We start from the raw sequence: 17,514 nt of genomic DNA, 5'->3' as shown, positions 1-17,514 counted from the left end.
TATTGCATATTCCTTGCTAAAATTGCTTGTATTTCTGAGCCTACATGCCAGTGGGCTGGCAGGAGATGCAACCTTAGTCATTTGGGAGTTCCATCTCCCCCGTACCGACCCACTCAGTCTTCACATCCTCCTGGTTCTGTTAACCACTGTTTCTATTGCATGCTTGCTTTATAAGAAGTTAGCAGCCACAATGTGCTCAATGTCATGAATGCTGAGACAAGATCATGGTTTCTGCTGGCTGCTTGAGTCACACTTATACAAAAGACTAGAAATACACAAAGCAAAGAGTAACATAAAAATATCTTCCCTTATTCTTGAAAAAAAAAATGCTGTTCATAATTTTATTAAAATTTGGTTTCCTCTCTCTCTCTCTCGTCATCGACTTATCCCTTTCTGAGCCTAACAATTACAGCTGGTTATCCTTTGTGATTAGTCTACTATTGTCTAGTGGCACAAATCCAGATGTTTTTTGCTTCATAGATGTCATCTAATAATCTCTCACCAATGCCCTGATGAGATACCTATCAAATCAGATAGAAATGATTTCATTTGCTGACCCAACAGTGTAAACTACAAGCTCTCTTATCACATGCATTCTCTTTGGGCCTGCATTACCCAGGTGGGTGAAAATGGATTGTTAGGATTTGCAATTAAAAAAACCACTAACTTCTGTGTTATGAATGATGGATATGTACATAATACATAAACAGATGGCCTATCTCTGAAACTACAGTTTTACAAAGAATGACTTATTTCTTAAATGCCCCATTCAGGGATAAGACAATAAAAGAAATGTTAAGAAACACACTTCCAGTTCTAACCAAGAAAACAGAACCAACAATTACAGAAAAGTTGTTAACATGTCAGGCACAATGTGACGCAGTTTTTTGTCTTACTTAATCCTTACAATAGCCATTTTTAGATGGGGAAACTGAAGTTTAATAACTTGCGCAAACTACAAGGCTTTATATGTAGCCTTGCTGAGGTTGGAAGCAAGGTCTGTTCCCCAAATGTTGCTGCTTGCATGAAATCATGCTACAAGATCAGTTTGGAGACTCAGTCATTTAAACCTTCCCTTGGGTATTTGTTTTCTTGTTGGAGAACAAGAAAAGAAAATGACCACTACTATGTGTGCACCAGAATATATAGATGTCATCACGTTGTCTCTTACACATGTAAGATACACATGTAGGAGTTCATTGTTCTTTGTGGCACGTTATGTCTTCGTTTATGGCCTTTTGAAACAGCACCATGTGCTAGGGTGAAGAAAAAGCAAAAATGCTCATAGCTTTCCCTATTTTATCCCTTGACTTCTCTGTGCTGTACCCAACATAATGTTCTTAATCCCCATACCTACACATTCCAAGGTTTCATCTGCATTCTGCAGCTTCCACCTTGAGAAGAATGTCTTGGAATGAATTCTCACAGTTTTGAGCTGAGAGCATTTGTTAGGAAGATAATATGTCTGCCTGCCTCTCTTTCTTTCTTTCTTTCTTTCTTTCTTTCTTTCTTTCTTTCTTTCTTTCTTTCTTTCTTTCTTTCTTTCTTTCTTTCTTTCTTTCTTTCTTTCTTTCTCTCTCTCTCTCTCTCTCTTTCTTTCTTTCTTTCTTTCTTTCTTTCTTTCTTTCTTCTTTTTCTCTTTCTTTCTTGCTTTCTTGCTTTCTCGCTTTCCGCTCTTTCTTCTCTTTCCTCCACATTTATTTATTTTTATTGGACAGGCAGGACTACAGAGAGAAGGAGAGAAAGAGAGAAAAATCTTCTACCTGCTGGTTCACTTCCAGAGCTGAGCTGATTCCAAGCCAGGACCCAGGAGCTTCTGAGTCTCCCACATGGGAGCAGGGTCCCAAGGCTTTGGGTTATGCTCCATAGCATTCCCAGGCCACAAGCAGGGAGCTGGAGCAGAAGTGGAGCTGATAGAGTATGACCTGGCATCCATACAGGATGCTGCCCCTTGCAGATGGAGGGTTAAGCAGTTGAGCCATTATGCCAGCTCTGGAAGGAAGATTTCTAACCACTCACACTGACATTCTTAGTCTTACAGGTGTGAGCTGAGTAGATAGCAGCTCCATGTAGGTTCAACATTATGGTCATTCTGGAAGAAGGTGGGAGGGACTCTATGAGCCATCGCCAACATTCACACCGGCTGTTTTGGGGCTATTTGTGTTTATCTGTTGTGTGCAGGTGAACTTGGGGCTGAAAACAGTAGGATCACAAAGGAACCCTGCAAAACTCTGCTTTCCTACACATTTTTTAGGATCTTCTTTCTGGAGAAGGTTTTAAACAATTGAGGTTAACTTGTTGTTTAATTTACCTTTCTTCCCATGTGGAAAAAGTTAGCTGGCTTAACCTAAATGTGTTGCCAACATGCTAGGCAAAAGGAGATGGTAAGCAGAATGGATATTATTGAAAACTGATTACATGAAAACACACAACTAGATGCTTTTAATGATTAATGTTATTTATTACAAAATACTATTATCCCTGTCTTACATATGAAGAAAATGAGCCATAGAAAACTAGCTTGTCAGGCCTATATTGTGGCACAACAAATTAAGATACCACTTGCAACCCCATATGGGCACCAGTTCAAGTCCTGGCCACTACAGTTCCCACCTAGCTCCTTGATGTTGCATGTGGAAATGCAGCACAAAATGGGCCAAGTCTTGAGCCTCTGCATCCATACGGAAGTCCTGGAAACAGTTCCATGCTCCTGACCTCAGTCTGGCCCAGCTCTATGGTTGTGGCCATTTGGGAGTCAATCAGCAGATTGAAGATCTCTTTCTGCGTCAGTACTCCCATCCTGTAACTCTACCTTCCAAATGCCTTTCCCCAAAAACAAAATCAAATATTTCAAAGAAAAGAAAACCTAGTTGATAAGTCCACAAAACTAGAATGGGTTATGGATTGCAAACTATGGGCTTCTCAGAGGTACAGTAGGCCCATCTCTGGGCACCTTAATATGAGAGCACAATGGAACCAATGCAAGGTGGGGAGTGTGTGCAGGCCATGCTCCAGAGAGCAGACATCACTGCCACCTCCCTGGGGGATCTGGGTTCACCTACACCATTCCCTGAACGATTTGCTTTTGGGCATTTTCAAAAGCAAAGGATAGCCTGAAGCTTGAGAGTTTAACCAGCTTGAGAGTTTTTCTCCTGCTCACATTATAAAGATATTCACAGGCAGCCACAAATTGGAAGAAAAAGAAAATGACAAGATGAAGTGTGTTATAATGAGTGATAAGTCAGGACCAAGTCAGGAGACCACCAGATGTCTCCTTAAGCAATCCACTTCCCTTTTCCAGACTTCCATTTCTTTATCCAAAAAAGGAGAAGACTTGCTGGTTGAAATTATCTTCCTGTGTGTCAGACTACTGATGTGTGAGAAGGTCAGCAAAGTGGTTTCCTGGGGCATCTTGGGAACATCGCTTCTTCCCAATCCTTGCTGTGGCCATACTTCAGTCTGACTCTAAATTCCGGTGGATGTCACCACAGACAGCATCAGGTGTCACGAGTATACTCTGGCATATCCTGGTGTCTGGCACAGAAAGGAAACAACGTCATAGAGCTTGGAATGCTTCTGGAAGCATCCTACTTTCTAATAAAGTAACTTAAAAAAACAATTTATTTTTATTAGAAAGGCAGATAAACAGAGAGGAGGAGAGACAGACAGGAAGATCTTCCGTCTGATGGTTCACATCCCATGTGGCCGCAATGGCAGGAGCTGAGCCAATCCAAAGCCAGGAGCCAGGAGCCTCTTCTGAGTCTCCCATGCAGGTGCAGGGTCCCAAGGCTTTGGATTGTCCTCAACTGCTTTCCCAGGCCACAAGCAGAGAGTTGGATGGGAAGTGGGGCTGCCAGGATTAGAACCGTCACTGCTGGGATTAGAACTGGCACTGCCAGGATTAGAACTGGTGCTCATATGGAATCCCTTGCGTTCAAGGCAAGACTTCAGCCGCTAGGCTATCGTGCTGGACCTTAATAAAGTAACTCTTAATTAGCTCTCATACCCCTCTCACGGAGATTCTGACAATGGTTACATTTTGCAATTTCACAAACATCATTTTCGTAAAGAGCATCACGGTTGACCCCTGGATTTCTGTGTCCCTTATTGTCCCTCAAAATTTTTGTCTGTGATGGGATCCTTAGTTTCAATTCAGGGGCTGAGTCAGAATTTTTGGTCATTTTTGTACCATGAGGGAGAGTTCCAGGTTTACAGTGTTCTTCTCTTTTTGGAGAAACACGTTGAGTTGTTTTAGTTGGTGATGCCTTAGGTACTAATTGAACCATTGTTGGTTGGAGAAGATCATGTTTTCCTTGCATGTGTTGACATAAATCAAGGGATAATATCAACCGTGAGTCACTGGAAGGATTTCACGTTCAGAGTCTGGCCTAAGGGCTATATAAAGAGGAGCATTTAAGGAACTTGCATTCAAAGGAAGAGAGGAAACTGAATTAAACCATTCAGGAGAAGTTCACAATGCAGTTTCTTCTGCTGCTGCTGACCCTATGGGTTGGTACTTCTGCAGCTGATTCCCTGAATGAAAATGATGTAGTATTTGCTGAGGTAAGTATGACACTCTGATATGCGTTTAGCCGGATAATTATCTCTAAGATTCTTCACATTAACCCATTTTATTTATTTGCAAAGTACTACTTGAAAATTGGTCTTAGAAGTTGCATGCTTTCAACATCGAATTTTTCCTTATCAAAGAGGAATACATAACAAAGAGACTGGTTTTGAAGTGTTATGAAATTGGTGAGTCAATTTGTTCTTTCTACCAAAATGGTTTGACCAAGAAATTTCAGTTCAATGAAATTTGCATTCTCTTCTATTATGAAATGAAGGTATTTAAAAAATTCATGGGAAATGGAACTAAAAGGTTTGTTTTGGTGTGAAAAAAAAAATGAAATCCATGCCTATGTGGGACCTTCAAAAAGTTCCTGGAAAAAAATGTACAAAGACAAAACTATGTATAGATTTCCATTTTTTTTGCAGTAATAGAAATTTAAACTTTAATCCTATTTCCATAAATTTTTTGAGATATGCTTATGTTTCACATTCATCATTTATAACTAATTTATAAATATTAGATTTAAATAGTAGTTTAATCAAATTAGAAATATCAGGTTTCCATAGTAATGTAAGCATACCCCGATAACCCTCTTACATCCCTGGTACTTCCTCATAAGCATTTTTAAAACATTTTAAAATTTTAACTTATTTTCTCCAGTTAAAAGAGTATGCACTCCCTAGTTTTTAAAATAATTGTAGTTTTGGATTTATTGTAACTGTCTATTATATTACACCTCAGGTTTTTAGGCAGGAATTTTTTTTAAATCACAACTTAATAATTTATGCTTCCTAAAGATGGCTGATTACTGAAAACCATTAGACACTGCATATTGAAATAGCTCTTAAAGATAGAAAAAAAATTTTTAAAGAGTCACCTATTTTAACCTTAAAGGCAGATTTACAGAGAAAAGGAGAGACAGAGAAAGAGAGATCTTCCATTAATTGGCTTACTTCCCAAATGGCCACAATTGCCAAACTGGGTTGATTCAAAGCCAAAACCCTGGAGTCTTTTTGGGGGTGGGGGGGTCCACATGTATGCAGGAACCTCGGATGCTTTTATAGGCACATTAACAGAAAGCTGGATCAGAAGTAGAGCAGTGTGGACTGGAAACAGTGTCCATATGGAATCTGGGTACCACAGGCACAGGCCCAACATACTATGCCACAGCTCCAACCCTATAGATAGAAACAATTTAGAAAAAATAGAGACATAGAAGTTTCCTCTGGACTTCCAGCAATCAATCTTGCTGATAATATGGCATGTCTTTAATAGCACAGAAGATTAAGATTTTTTTTTCACATTTTGTCTAAACATTGTCCTAACCTGCAATTAAAATGAGTACTTGGTTCAAAAGTATCAATGTGCACTTGAGTCAAGTGAGTAACTCCCAAAGGAAATGGAACGATTTACTGAATGTGCTTTTTTCCCCAGAGGTACTTGGAAAACTTTTATGGTCTTAAAGTGGAGGACATTCCAACAGCAAAATCAAAAACTAACTTCATGGATGAAATAATCAAGGAAATGCAGCAATTCCTGGGACTAAATGTGACTGGACAACTGGACACTGCTACCCTGGAGATGATGAAGAAACCTCGATGTGGAGTGCCTGATGTGCAGCATTTCAGTACCATGCCGGGAAGGCCAGTGTGGAGGAAGCATTACATCACCTACAGGTGATCTGGACTTGCAGAAAAACACCCCACTTCTATGAGCCCCTAAGTCTAAAAACACAGATGTAGCTTCGTTCCATAGTTCACACTATCTCCATGTGAAGAATTACTGTCTCTAGAAAAAAAAAGGGCCCATCATACCAAGGAAGAGTGTTAGGCTGACTGAGCAATCCAGGACAAAGTATAAAAATTACAAATCCAAAGAGAATGAAATTATGTCTACTGTCAATAAGGCACAAGAGAAACTATCTTAGTTAAGATGGAGCAAGAGAAAAAGTGTAAATCCTCAGTCAGAGTGATGATGGCTGTAAATCACATGCCAGCAGAAAGGAGTTATATGTAGTTAAAGAGCAAGATTTCCAAGGAAAAATATTTCTGTATTTAACTATTTCTTGTTTAGACTCTCTATTTGTGCTAGCAAAAATCAAATACTGTGATACTATGAGGTTAGCACAGTATTTCTGTTTTCCTCTCTTTTTCATTATAAAGGATCAAGACTTACACTCCACACATGAGTTACGAAGATGTCGACTATGCCATTCAGAAAGCTTTCCAAGTATGGAGTGAAGTGACTCCCCTGAAATTCAGGAAGATTTCTGAGGGCGAGGCTGACATCATGATACTTTTTGCCAGTAGAGGTAAACAACTTGGCCATTATTGTATAAATTGGTATGATGTATGTCATGAACAAATAAACTAATTTCCCCCTACTTCCCTAAAGATCATGGAGACTATAGTGCTTTTGATGGCAGAGGTGGTGTCTTAGCCCATGCTTATGGACCTGGATCTGGTATTGGAGGAGACACACATTTTGATAATGATGAAACCTGGACTAAAACTCAGAAAGGTAGGTTAAATATACTCCTCAAGCATTAATAATTTTGCCTATAAATAAAATCTTAAACATTGTTTGGGTCTCAGTTTTATCCTCTATTAATTGGGGATTTTGGACTAGATCATCTCAAACATCAGCTTCTAGAATCTGTGAGGATATTGAATTAACATAAACTCTGAGAAATTTCTTAGAGTGGAAAAGTAGTTACTTGAATGTGATGAATTTTGGGGAATAAAAACAAATGCAGATACTAATTCTGTGTGTGCCGCCTTGGATAATATGGTCAGCTCTATGAGTCATAATATTCTGACAATTTCTTAAAACTCAAAGGGACACAGAAATATAAAGTTTTACAGAATTTAGAGATCCCAGTGGAAAACCATGTGAAATTACATGCTCACGCAGTCTTTGTGATCTTGGAATAGAAATGTCAGAATGTTCCACAAGTCATTTAATACAACCTCATGTGCATTTACAGAGGGATTGTAACTCAACATTCTTTCCATGTCGTTAGTAGATGAAATTTACTAAGTTCTCTGTCATGTTGGAGGGGGGAAGAGACTAGCATGGGAAAACATTAACCGTTGTGACAGAAGCTTTACTGACTTTCTCTGTTGGAGATTTTGAAATATGTGATTCACTCCTGAAGAAGGCAAGTACGGAGACAGTCATCAAATACATAATCCACTAAGCCTCTTCCTCTTCAGCTGCTCTGCACACGTAGGATAGCAACCTTTAAACAGACATGCCCACCAGAAAGTCCATTTGTTTCAGTAAGACACCTAGCCTAACCTTTATCAAGTTTTTGATGAGAAGGGAATTTTCATATTGTCAAAAGCATTAGATGTTTGTTGAATTGGAGGTCTCCAGCCAGACATGTTAAATACGTCTCAATTTTATAACAGATATTTGGAGACTGTAATCTCCTCATTTGAAAGGGCAGATGTATGCTGGTTAGACTCAAAGAACATTTTGAAGTTCTTCTAAGGGAATTATGAGAAGAAATTCAACACAGATATTTACAGTTATGAGCACCAGACTCAGGGGCTAGCGGTTAGTTTGTGGGAAAGATAGGGCAAAAAGGGGCATTTCTTATCTTTAGACCAATATCTAATTTCCACCAGCCCCTGTTAACTTAGTTTTTAGTTTGTTTGGTTTATGCTCTCAAAATTTAGATTGTTTATGAAAATATTAACCAAAAATCCTCATTTTTTTCAGATGTTTTTGAGCCAATAAGTTCAATCAATGTTTAAGTTGATGCTTACTGAATTTCTATTAGTGTTGGCTGACAGTGATTGAAAAAACACAATTCTACCTTGGAGAACACAAAATATTAGGGAAGAAAATAAATTCCAAGTCCAATATTATGAGATAGTACTGATGTACAAACTTAGAAAATTTGAGAATAAGATTAATTCAAGTTTAGGCCAGGTTTTGTGGGGAACTTAATGATAGTCTTAGTTGTGACTTTAGTAAAGGGTGGCTACTAAAAAGTTTTTGTATCTGCTGAAGCCTAACTAATAATACAAGCAGAATGGAGTAAAAACCGTTGATCTTAATTTTGAACTCCCCTAGGAATTTTTATAAGATGTATTATTTGTGTGCTAAGGTACCTCCATGGATATGTTTAACAATGATTAGAGGTATTTTTTAAATGTCAAAATTAGAAGGAGTATTTAGTGTTACATTCAGAGATTTCCCAACACCTATGATGAAGAAGACTTCACCAACAACAAAGAACTATGACACCCATTACGCTAAGGGTGCTGTGGTTGAGAAATTCTGTTCAACAGGCTAGAGAAGTAAGTAAAGTTCCCCAAAGGCTTCCCTTTCATGGCACCAGATGTATGAATTCCAAAAGAAATAAGTATTTTATGGCTTTTCTCTATGGTTTGGTTTCCTCATAGGCACAAACTTGTTCCTTGTTGCTGTTCATGAGATTGGTCATGCCCTGGGACTTGGTCACTCAAATGATTACAAGGCCATAATGTTCCCCACCTATGGTTATATTAATCTCAACACATTTCGCCTCTCTGCTGATGACATACGTGGCATTCAGTCCCTTTATGGTGAGTTGAGTTTATTATTTTTGCCATATGAAGACTCATTCTTATGAACAGTCAAATAACATCTACATTTTGATAATATTTTTGACTCCTCTGAGGATCCTGCAGGTGGGTGGCATGGATATCATCTTCCTTTTACAGATGAAGATCCTGTATTTTAGTGTACTGTACTCTTTGCTGGCTTTCTTAAGATTTGCTTGTTTATTGAGATAAGGAGGGGAGGAATGTTTCTTGGTTCAATTTGCAGTGATCCAGTGGCCATAACAACCAGGTCTAGGCCAGGCTCAAGCCTGCAGTCCAGAACTGCACCCAGGTCTCCCACTTGTATGGCCAGAACCCAAGTGCTTGGGCCATCCCCTGCTGCTTTCCCAGGTGTATAAGCGGAGAGCTAGATCAGAAGCATGGGAGCTGGGACTTCCCCCTGTGCTCTGCTATAAAGCACTGGCATTACAAGCAGAGGGTGAACCTGGTACATCACAATGTTCACCTCCAGTCTGGTGTGCTTTTTATCCAACCTACCATATGTCCTATACAGAGAGAAAATAGTCTAATTGGAAAACGAAAACCTAAGTGATCAGCATGCTCCTCCCCATGATACCACAAGCCTATGAGGAAAAAAAAAAAAAAAAACCTTGTTACTGTGCATTTCATAGACCTGAAATAAATTTTGAAGCATCTTCATTATGAACAAGGAAATGTTTTCTAAACAGTGATTCTTCCATTTACAACTGAAATGCAAATTTCTTTCCTAATGCTCTTTGGGATATATTTTCAGGAGGTCCAAGGCCGCACCAACCCATTCCAAATCCTGACAGTCCAGAACCAACTCCCTGTGACCACAATTTGAATGTTGATGCTGTCACTACAGTGGGAAATAAAATATTTTTCTTTAAAGGCAGGTAGGATCATTTTCATATTTAAATAATATCAAGCATTCAATCCTCCTCATGACAGATAGGGGTGGAAAATGAAATTGATGACATTTATAAGCAAAAATTTTATTTTATTCCATAGACAAGAAAGACTTGGAATACTTGCAAAGAGGACAGCAATTTGTTTCCATTTATGCTTCAACTCGAAACCTTGTTTGTAGAATAAATTGAAGCAGATGTGGGACTGGGGCAGTAAAGAAAATTAATATTTTGTAGGCAAGACAAATCTTTCCTAGTTATGATATTATAAAACTGAGAAGCCTGATTAGCAGACTTCTTTTTAGCTTACCAAACTGGTAAAAAGATTGGAAGCCGGAGTTAGATCTCTGGATTCCAAGCTCCAGAATATTCCCATGCGTCAAGATAACTGTTGAAATTGTTGTGCTTGAAGACATTTCATGAAGATCATGTCCTGTGGCACTCCTAAGCAGACGTCATGTAGAAAAATGTGAATGGAACTGATAGAAACATTGCATGGTTTCACAGCACATTCCCAAGCAGCTTCCAGGGTTCTTAGTTTTGCAACAATCTTTGACATGTGCTAAATATCTTCCATGCCAGGTTCTTCTGGTGGAAGATTCCTAGGAGTTCAATGTCCAATGTCCGTTTAATTTCATCCTTATGGCCAACATTGCCATCTGGCATTGACGCTGCTTATGAAATTGGAGACAGACATCAAGTCTTTCTTTTCAAAGGTAACCTCAATGTTTACTTTCATCAATGTGTATTTCAAGAAAGAGAATCAACATAGGAAATATATCAGATTTTATTATCAGCTACTCTGAATTATAAGTACCATAAATAAATGGGTTACATAGATGTGATATGGAGACACTTATGAAAATAGAGGATGGTAATGGTTGTAACAAAATATTCAGATCCATGGGAAATAAATCATCTTTATGAACAACACGCAGTATGTGTTAGAACTCGGGGGGCGGTGAGTAAGAATGGCGTTGCTTGTACTAAGTGTATTTTTATTACTCTTTTGTAGTAATTCCACTAAAATATATTTTGTCTTCACAGATGACAAGTACTGGTTAATGAACAATTTAAAAATACAGCCAAACTATCCCAAGAGCATATACTCTCTGGGTTTCCCTGTGTCTGTGAAAAAAATTGATGCAGCTGTCTTTAACCCCATTCTCAGGAAGACCTACTTCTTTGTGAATAATCAATACTGGAGGTGAGCTTTTGTGGTTGATAATTGGACCCCTAAGATTTGTGAAATAGTTACAGAATGGGATTTTCTAGAAGGAAATTTTCAAAATTGTTTCCTAGGAGAGGAAACAAAAAAAAATAGTTCTTATCAAGTTAGCTTTTGATCTGTTAATTGTTTTATGATACAAGGTGATACATATGTATGTATATATATATATATATATATACACTATATACAATGCATTTTAGCAAGAAGGAACACCTTAGATAAAATTTTGCACTGTTAATCATAGTGGAAACATTAGCAAACAGTGTTACAGATGTGTAACATCTGGTTCCTCCTCAACCTGATGACCCAACATCCGTGTGACGACGAAAGTCACTGCATGCTCTTTCCTAACAGGAGATCAGGTGGTCAAGTGGGACAAAAGCCCATCTGAATATCTGCTTCAGTTTTCTGCAGTGTCTAAATCTTGGATCACAGATTCTCCTATACCTTCTTCTGGAGAAGCTAGTCATTTCTCACATTGTTTTCATGGCTAATCTGAGACATAATATAATAAGACTATACTAGATTAAGAAGATTATAAAAAGATTAGATTACATTATAACCACTATTTTTCTAAACATGTGAAATACCAATTGAATGCCACATGCTTATGACTTGAGTTTGTCCACCAAACCACATCCTTGTTTGAGAAATGAAGCCTTTTATTTTTCAAATGAGATTTCCTGAAGAGTTAACAAAATGGCATAGTCATTATGAACATTCACATTTCAACTCTAGCTAGTGACATCATTTACTTTTCTGCTGACATTTGGGCCAGACTTTTCCTTAAAAAATCAATGTAACAGTACTGAGCAAGCAATGCAGAGGAAGAAATAAATTCTTAAAGAGCTAACCGGCATGGAAGTAACAGGTAGATCCAATTGTACTTGGAAGTGTAAAGGAAAATGTCATTCTTTACTTGCAGGCACGGGGCTGTGAATATAAAACTTGCACTTGACATGAGTTTATTTTACAACTCTGTCTAATGTGTGTTCAAAAGCCATTGGCTCTACGGCTCCTACACCTTTGTCCCTTCTATTTTCTTCTGGAGGGAAATTTCTGATTTTTTGCTTCAGTGGAAAACTTTAGCAAATGGCAATGAGACGGGTCGGTGGAACCCATGCTGTAGCCACATTCTCATCAGCCAGCACCAGGTTGTATAAAGCAGAACTGAGCACTGGGGGAAGAACAGTGGGATGGGGGGACAACACTGAACCAGGCTCAGAAAGCCTGGCTTTGTGTTGCGACAGGAACACAGTGCCACTGTGAGTTTTCTTAGAACAGTCAAAACTTTGAGCAGAGCTTTTTAGGAAGGAAGATATATTTATGATTCACATCATGAAATACAGTTTCTGATTGCTTATATCTTGTTCTTGCTGCTTATATCTTCCCCCAGATATGATGAAAGGAGACGGCACATGGATTCTGGTTATCCCAAGGTGATCACCAACAGCTTCCTAGGAATTGGGCCTAAAGTTGATGCAGTCTTCTATTTCCAAAGTAAGTATATTCAGAAGCCATGAAGCTACTAGGAAATTCACTGTAGAAACCACTAGAACATCTAGGAACCAAAGATTGCAGCTCCAAATCAGACAGAGAGAACCCTGCTATTCTCCACAGGGTTTCAGAGGGAAAGTTCACCCTATTATTGGCTCAGAGTAGACAGACTACAAGAACGTTGGTAGGCGTGGGTGCCACCAATGGTGTGTTCCTACTGTGGTTTTGCAGTCAAGGGAGTCGTTGTTACTTTCCGTGTGTCAAATTCTCTTAATTTCCCTATGACCACATCAGCTGCACAGTGTGTCCAAGGAACAAAAGACATGTAAAACTCAGGCGAGCCTGGTTGTACCTTATGTTCTTAATTCAGTCCCTTCTGTCCTCACGCACCCTAAATATCAGGGCTGATGGTGGAATAAGAAAAGCCTATATTTGTGTTGTAAATAGTTTCAAGTAAGGGCAGATTAAATTGTTCACTTGGCCCTGTATGTTTTTTTTTCCCCCCTCCCAGTGTCTTTTTCTACACAAGACCCCCTAAACTGTCCTTCCCGTGCCTAAGAGCCTTTCCTTTAGTGCTCTACCTGACTGCAGCTGGGTCTAGGTAGCTGTCTGGGGGAAGAATACACAGATAAAGGTTCCCAGGATTTATATTCTAAAATCACATCACATCTAGACAATCTGTAGAATTAGATTTATGATGTTTTTTAAAAATGCTTAGATAAAATTAAATTATTTGTTTTCATTTTCAGGACACTACTATTTCTTCCAGGGATCAAGTCAAATTGAATATAATACTTTTAACAATCGCGTCACCAAGATGCTGAAAAGCAACAGCTGGTTTGATTGTTAGGAGCAGTGTCGTTCACTTCCAGTTGATGAGTGTTTATTGTATACAAACTATGTGCTCAGTGTAACACTACATGCTGAATTATATCATAAAATAAGGTAAACTATATTGGCTATAGATTAATGATTGAACAATATATAAATTTTCAACTTTGAAGACCTCATAATTCTACTATTAAATTTGAAAATAGATGCCTTCAAATCCAAGATAATGTCTTTTAAGGTATGCTTTGTGAACTGATTCCTACCACTGTTTGGAAACTTAGAGTTACTTCTCTGGCTTAATACATTATATATTATTCAAATGAGAAGTTCAAAAGAAACTGTTTTTTTATAAAATATTTTTTTCTGAAATAAAATGAGTATTCTGAAATCATTTTTGAACTTAGTCCTAAATAAATGTCTCTGTGACTAAAGCCATGACTAAATAAAAATCGGATAACTGAGAAAATACAAACCATAAGTTTCTTATGGTCTTTGTGTAAGGTCACTTGTGTCCTTTATCTCAAGAAAGTATTCTGTAGATTACACATGACCTTAAGGAGTACCTCAAACATGGCCTCTGGACCTGAGAGAAGGAAGGAAATGAGAAATATCCATTATGGTAAAATTTGTAGATGTAGCTCAAGTTTTCCATTAAAATGTACAGCATATAGTTGTGTAATAAATCCAAGTTGAAATACATTTACATACTTTACAAAGTATTAGGAGTAACAAAATTATTGTTCAAATGGACTCATCTGTGGTTTCATGTTAATGACATGGATAATGTTTAATTATGACAAAAAATTAACCACCAAACTAAAGTTAAGAATATCCCCAAATTCTTAATTATACTTCATACACTAAATCAGAACCTACTCACCAGGCTCACTTGAAAAAAAACTACATACTCGAGGGACACGTCATGCCAGTGTTACAGGGGAGAGGTGGTCCTTACTTAAGCTAGTTCCAGGTTCTTGTTTTCAAATGTGAAAGAATTAAAGGAGGAGACAGAGAAGGAAATGAGCAGAAAACAAGACAAAGGAAGAGTGCGCACTCAGGAGTGTGGAAAGGCTCTGGATAGAGTGAGCTGCAATGAACAACATTCAGGTTCACTCCTTCCTAGGATAGGGGGTGGGTCCCAGGGCAGCACTCAATTGAATTATGAAATAAGATGTTTTGGGCAATTCTTGAGTGCCATCCAATTCCATGCATCTGTTTGGGAAATCTCAGTTATATCGTTGCATCTGATACATGATGGGCAGTGAGGCTTAGGAACATGGTGGTGGGTGGGTATACCAACCTTGTAACCATGCTTGGTTTTTCTAGCTGGTGTAACTCCAGCAACTGCATCTACACCAAAATGATGGGCTTTAAGCAAAGTGGAGCTGTGACGATAGGTGCTGCTGGCAGTCCTTAGTTCCTCCTCTGTCACTGACTACTAGCCCGCATCACTGATAGCGGAGCCAACTTTCTTCACTACTCTGACGCACATTCCTCCTATCTTCTGGTTTGTACCTGGTATAGAACCAATAGGATTTATAGAAGGATTCTATTTTTCTATGTATTGGCAGTCCATTGATGACATACTTAAACGTTCCAAGAAATGGTTAAGCCATTTCAGAAAGGGATGACCCATTTTAGATCAGACAATTATTTTGACCAGTGAGGCAAGCTGGAATCAATGGGGATCTGAGAGAATCTCTTTGGGGAAGGAGCTCTTCCTCTTTATGTCTGAAATCCATTCTCAAGTTTGTACCCCTTCTGAGTAATGGCACTGGGTTGCATCACCTTTGCAACATAGCCAAATTTCACCTGATCCTGGGTACTAAAGTTGTTTCAGAAGAAGAAATGCTAGAACAGGATCAGCAATTAAATCAAATTTGAATATTTTGGGGTTAATTTGTATTTGCTCTCAGGTTATATTTTTGAATTTTGGTAAATTCTGGTAGCATTATCAAGTTCCAGGCATGTTATAAGGACTGTCCACTAAAAATTAAAATAAAATAACACATTTAGTATTCTTACAAACATGAGCTAATACTATCTGACTTTTCAGGTGAGGAAACTGAGACACTGAGAGGTTAATTAATTCACATAACCTTACAGCTGTAATTGAAGAGCAGGCTATCTTGGCCCTAAAATCTGTTATGACCTGTAATAATATTACCCCTTTTACATTGACAAAGTAGAAAAAGCGAACTGAAGTAGAGTCCTGATGCTTTCCTTTATAAAGTTTTTCACTTTTATGTAAATTTTCAGGTAACAATGTCTTAAGAATTCTATGTGTGTCCAATCTGGGAAATGCAATCCTCTTTCCCCTAAGAAAGAGGATCAGTGTAACCTTGCCAGTATCAGAAAAAAAAAGTCTAACATTTGGAAATTACAAACATCTTTAAATGCAATGCTGGAAATCAGCTACAGATCTGGAGAATAACTGATGTTACGGAGTCTGACTTTCCAGCTGGGATGTTTCCTCCTTTTTCTTGTTTTTCTAACTCAGCTACTCACTCCTTAATCTGGTTTTAGTTCATTCTGTTAGAGGAACTGGGAAGTCCTTGAGATTTCTTTTATCTCCTGCAAGCCCTGCAATGAACTGAAACGTAAGTTTTATCACTTTTTTTTTTTTAAAATGAAGACTGCAGGTGTTTATGGTGGAAGGGCCCTCAGAACACATCACTTGTTCCAAGGCAGGAAGGGAAGCTGAGGCTTGGCTCCTGCCCTGCTGCATATATCTTAAAAGGCAGAGTCCAGGGAGTGACTCATTGTCTAAAGTTCATATACTGATGAGTTAGAAAATCTCTGTGACTCAACTGTGTGATAGTAGCAACCTCCTTGACTTCCTGGAGGGAAGTTGTGTCTGCGTTTCAGGTGGCGGGGGCGGGGAGCTATGAATGGACGCAGGTGAGGCTTCTGGTACTTAGTATGTGCACAGCTGACGCTTGTTTTCTTTCCAACTTCCTCGTGACCTAGAATTCCTGAGCTTTGCATTGGTCCACCTACGCAGGCACACTACATCCCAAACAACACTCTAAATTGTGGGAGAAGTAAGAACCCAAGGACTTCCTCCTCTGTTTTTCCCACATTTCCTCATTCCTAGCCAACAAAGACCACCCAAATTAAATTGTATCACCTATTTCCCATTATTTTATGTATTTGTTATAAATAGCAAGATTTACATGTTTATAGAAGTTTAAGAATATAGATAATACGAGTAATTTCAGAGAGCTGAAAAGTACAGAAACTGGGATTCTGAGGGCAAAATGCATTTTTTTCCAACTAGACCACTTTGTTCCATTTGGCCGACAATCTTTTTGTTGCTGTTGTTGTTGTTTTCGTTATTTGACAGAGTTAGAGAGAGAGAGAGAAAGAGGAAGAGAGAGATCTATATCCTGATTCACCATCCCCTCCAAATGGCTGCAAATAGCTGGGCTAGGCTGAAGCCAGGAGCCTTACCTGGTACAAGGGTCTGAGCATCGGGGCCGTTTTCTCATTAGCATGGAGTTGAACTGGAAGTAGAGCAGCCAGGACCCAAGCCAACACCATTATGGGATGCTGGTGTCGCAGATGTTGACTTTCTCTGCTTTACCTCAAAGGCAGCTCTTTTAACTAATAAAGATTAGGATCTGATTTCATTTAACTATTAGGTACAAAATAAAATGATTTATAAATTATTACTATCACAATTTCTGTTCATTACATATTTTGGAGCACTGGGGTTACCATAAAAATATCCTCAGGGAGATATGGAGTTATGTTAGGCTTGAAAAGATGTTTTTCTACTTAAATTCATGACTGAACAACATGTTCCTATTTTGTAATTGAATAAATTATGGCTTTCAAAAATAGAGTTATTGTGAGCCGTGTATCAGACCTCTTAAGTCCTGAGTTGAGGGTATTTAC

At 38.5% G+C, this 17,514-nt stretch overlaps 1 protein-coding gene across 2 annotated transcripts; it reads left to right on the top strand.

Moving 5' to 3' along the window:
• Positions 1 to 4,426: 4,426 nt before the first annotated feature.
• MMP12 (matrix metallopeptidase 12) lies at positions 4,427 to 14,045 on the top strand. 2 transcript variants are annotated; one of them, XM_040977230.1, is made up of 10 exons: positions 4,427 to 4,563; positions 6,005 to 6,246; positions 6,733 to 6,881; positions 6,965 to 7,090; positions 8,986 to 9,147; positions 9,920 to 10,043; positions 10,638 to 10,771; positions 11,103 to 11,262; positions 12,683 to 12,786; positions 13,533 to 14,045. In XM_040977230.1, the coding sequence occupies exons 1-10, from the start codon at positions 4,477 to 4,479 to the stop codon at positions 13,631 to 13,633; spliced, it is 1,389 nt and encodes a 462-aa protein (XP_040833164.1). In that variant the 5' UTR covers positions 4,427 to 4,476; the 3' UTR covers positions 13,634 to 14,045. The 2 variants fall into 2 exon arrangements, with proteins under 2 accessions (XP_040833164.1, XP_040833165.1); XM_040977231.1 differs by having other exon boundaries at positions 12,683 to 12,792; positions 13,536 to 14,045.
• The last annotated feature ends 3,469 nt before the right edge of the window (positions 14,046 to 17,514 follow it).

This window comes from Ochotona curzoniae, unplaced genomic scaffold (genome assembly GCF_017591425.1).
Source record: "Ochotona curzoniae isolate NIBS_2020 unplaced genomic scaffold, NIBS_Ocur_1.0 contig_2723, whole genome shotgun sequence".
NCBI classification, from domain to species: domain Eukaryota; kingdom Metazoa; phylum Chordata; class Mammalia; order Lagomorpha; family Ochotonidae; genus Ochotona; species Ochotona curzoniae.
This window is presented reverse-complemented; position numbering and strand designations above follow the sequence as displayed.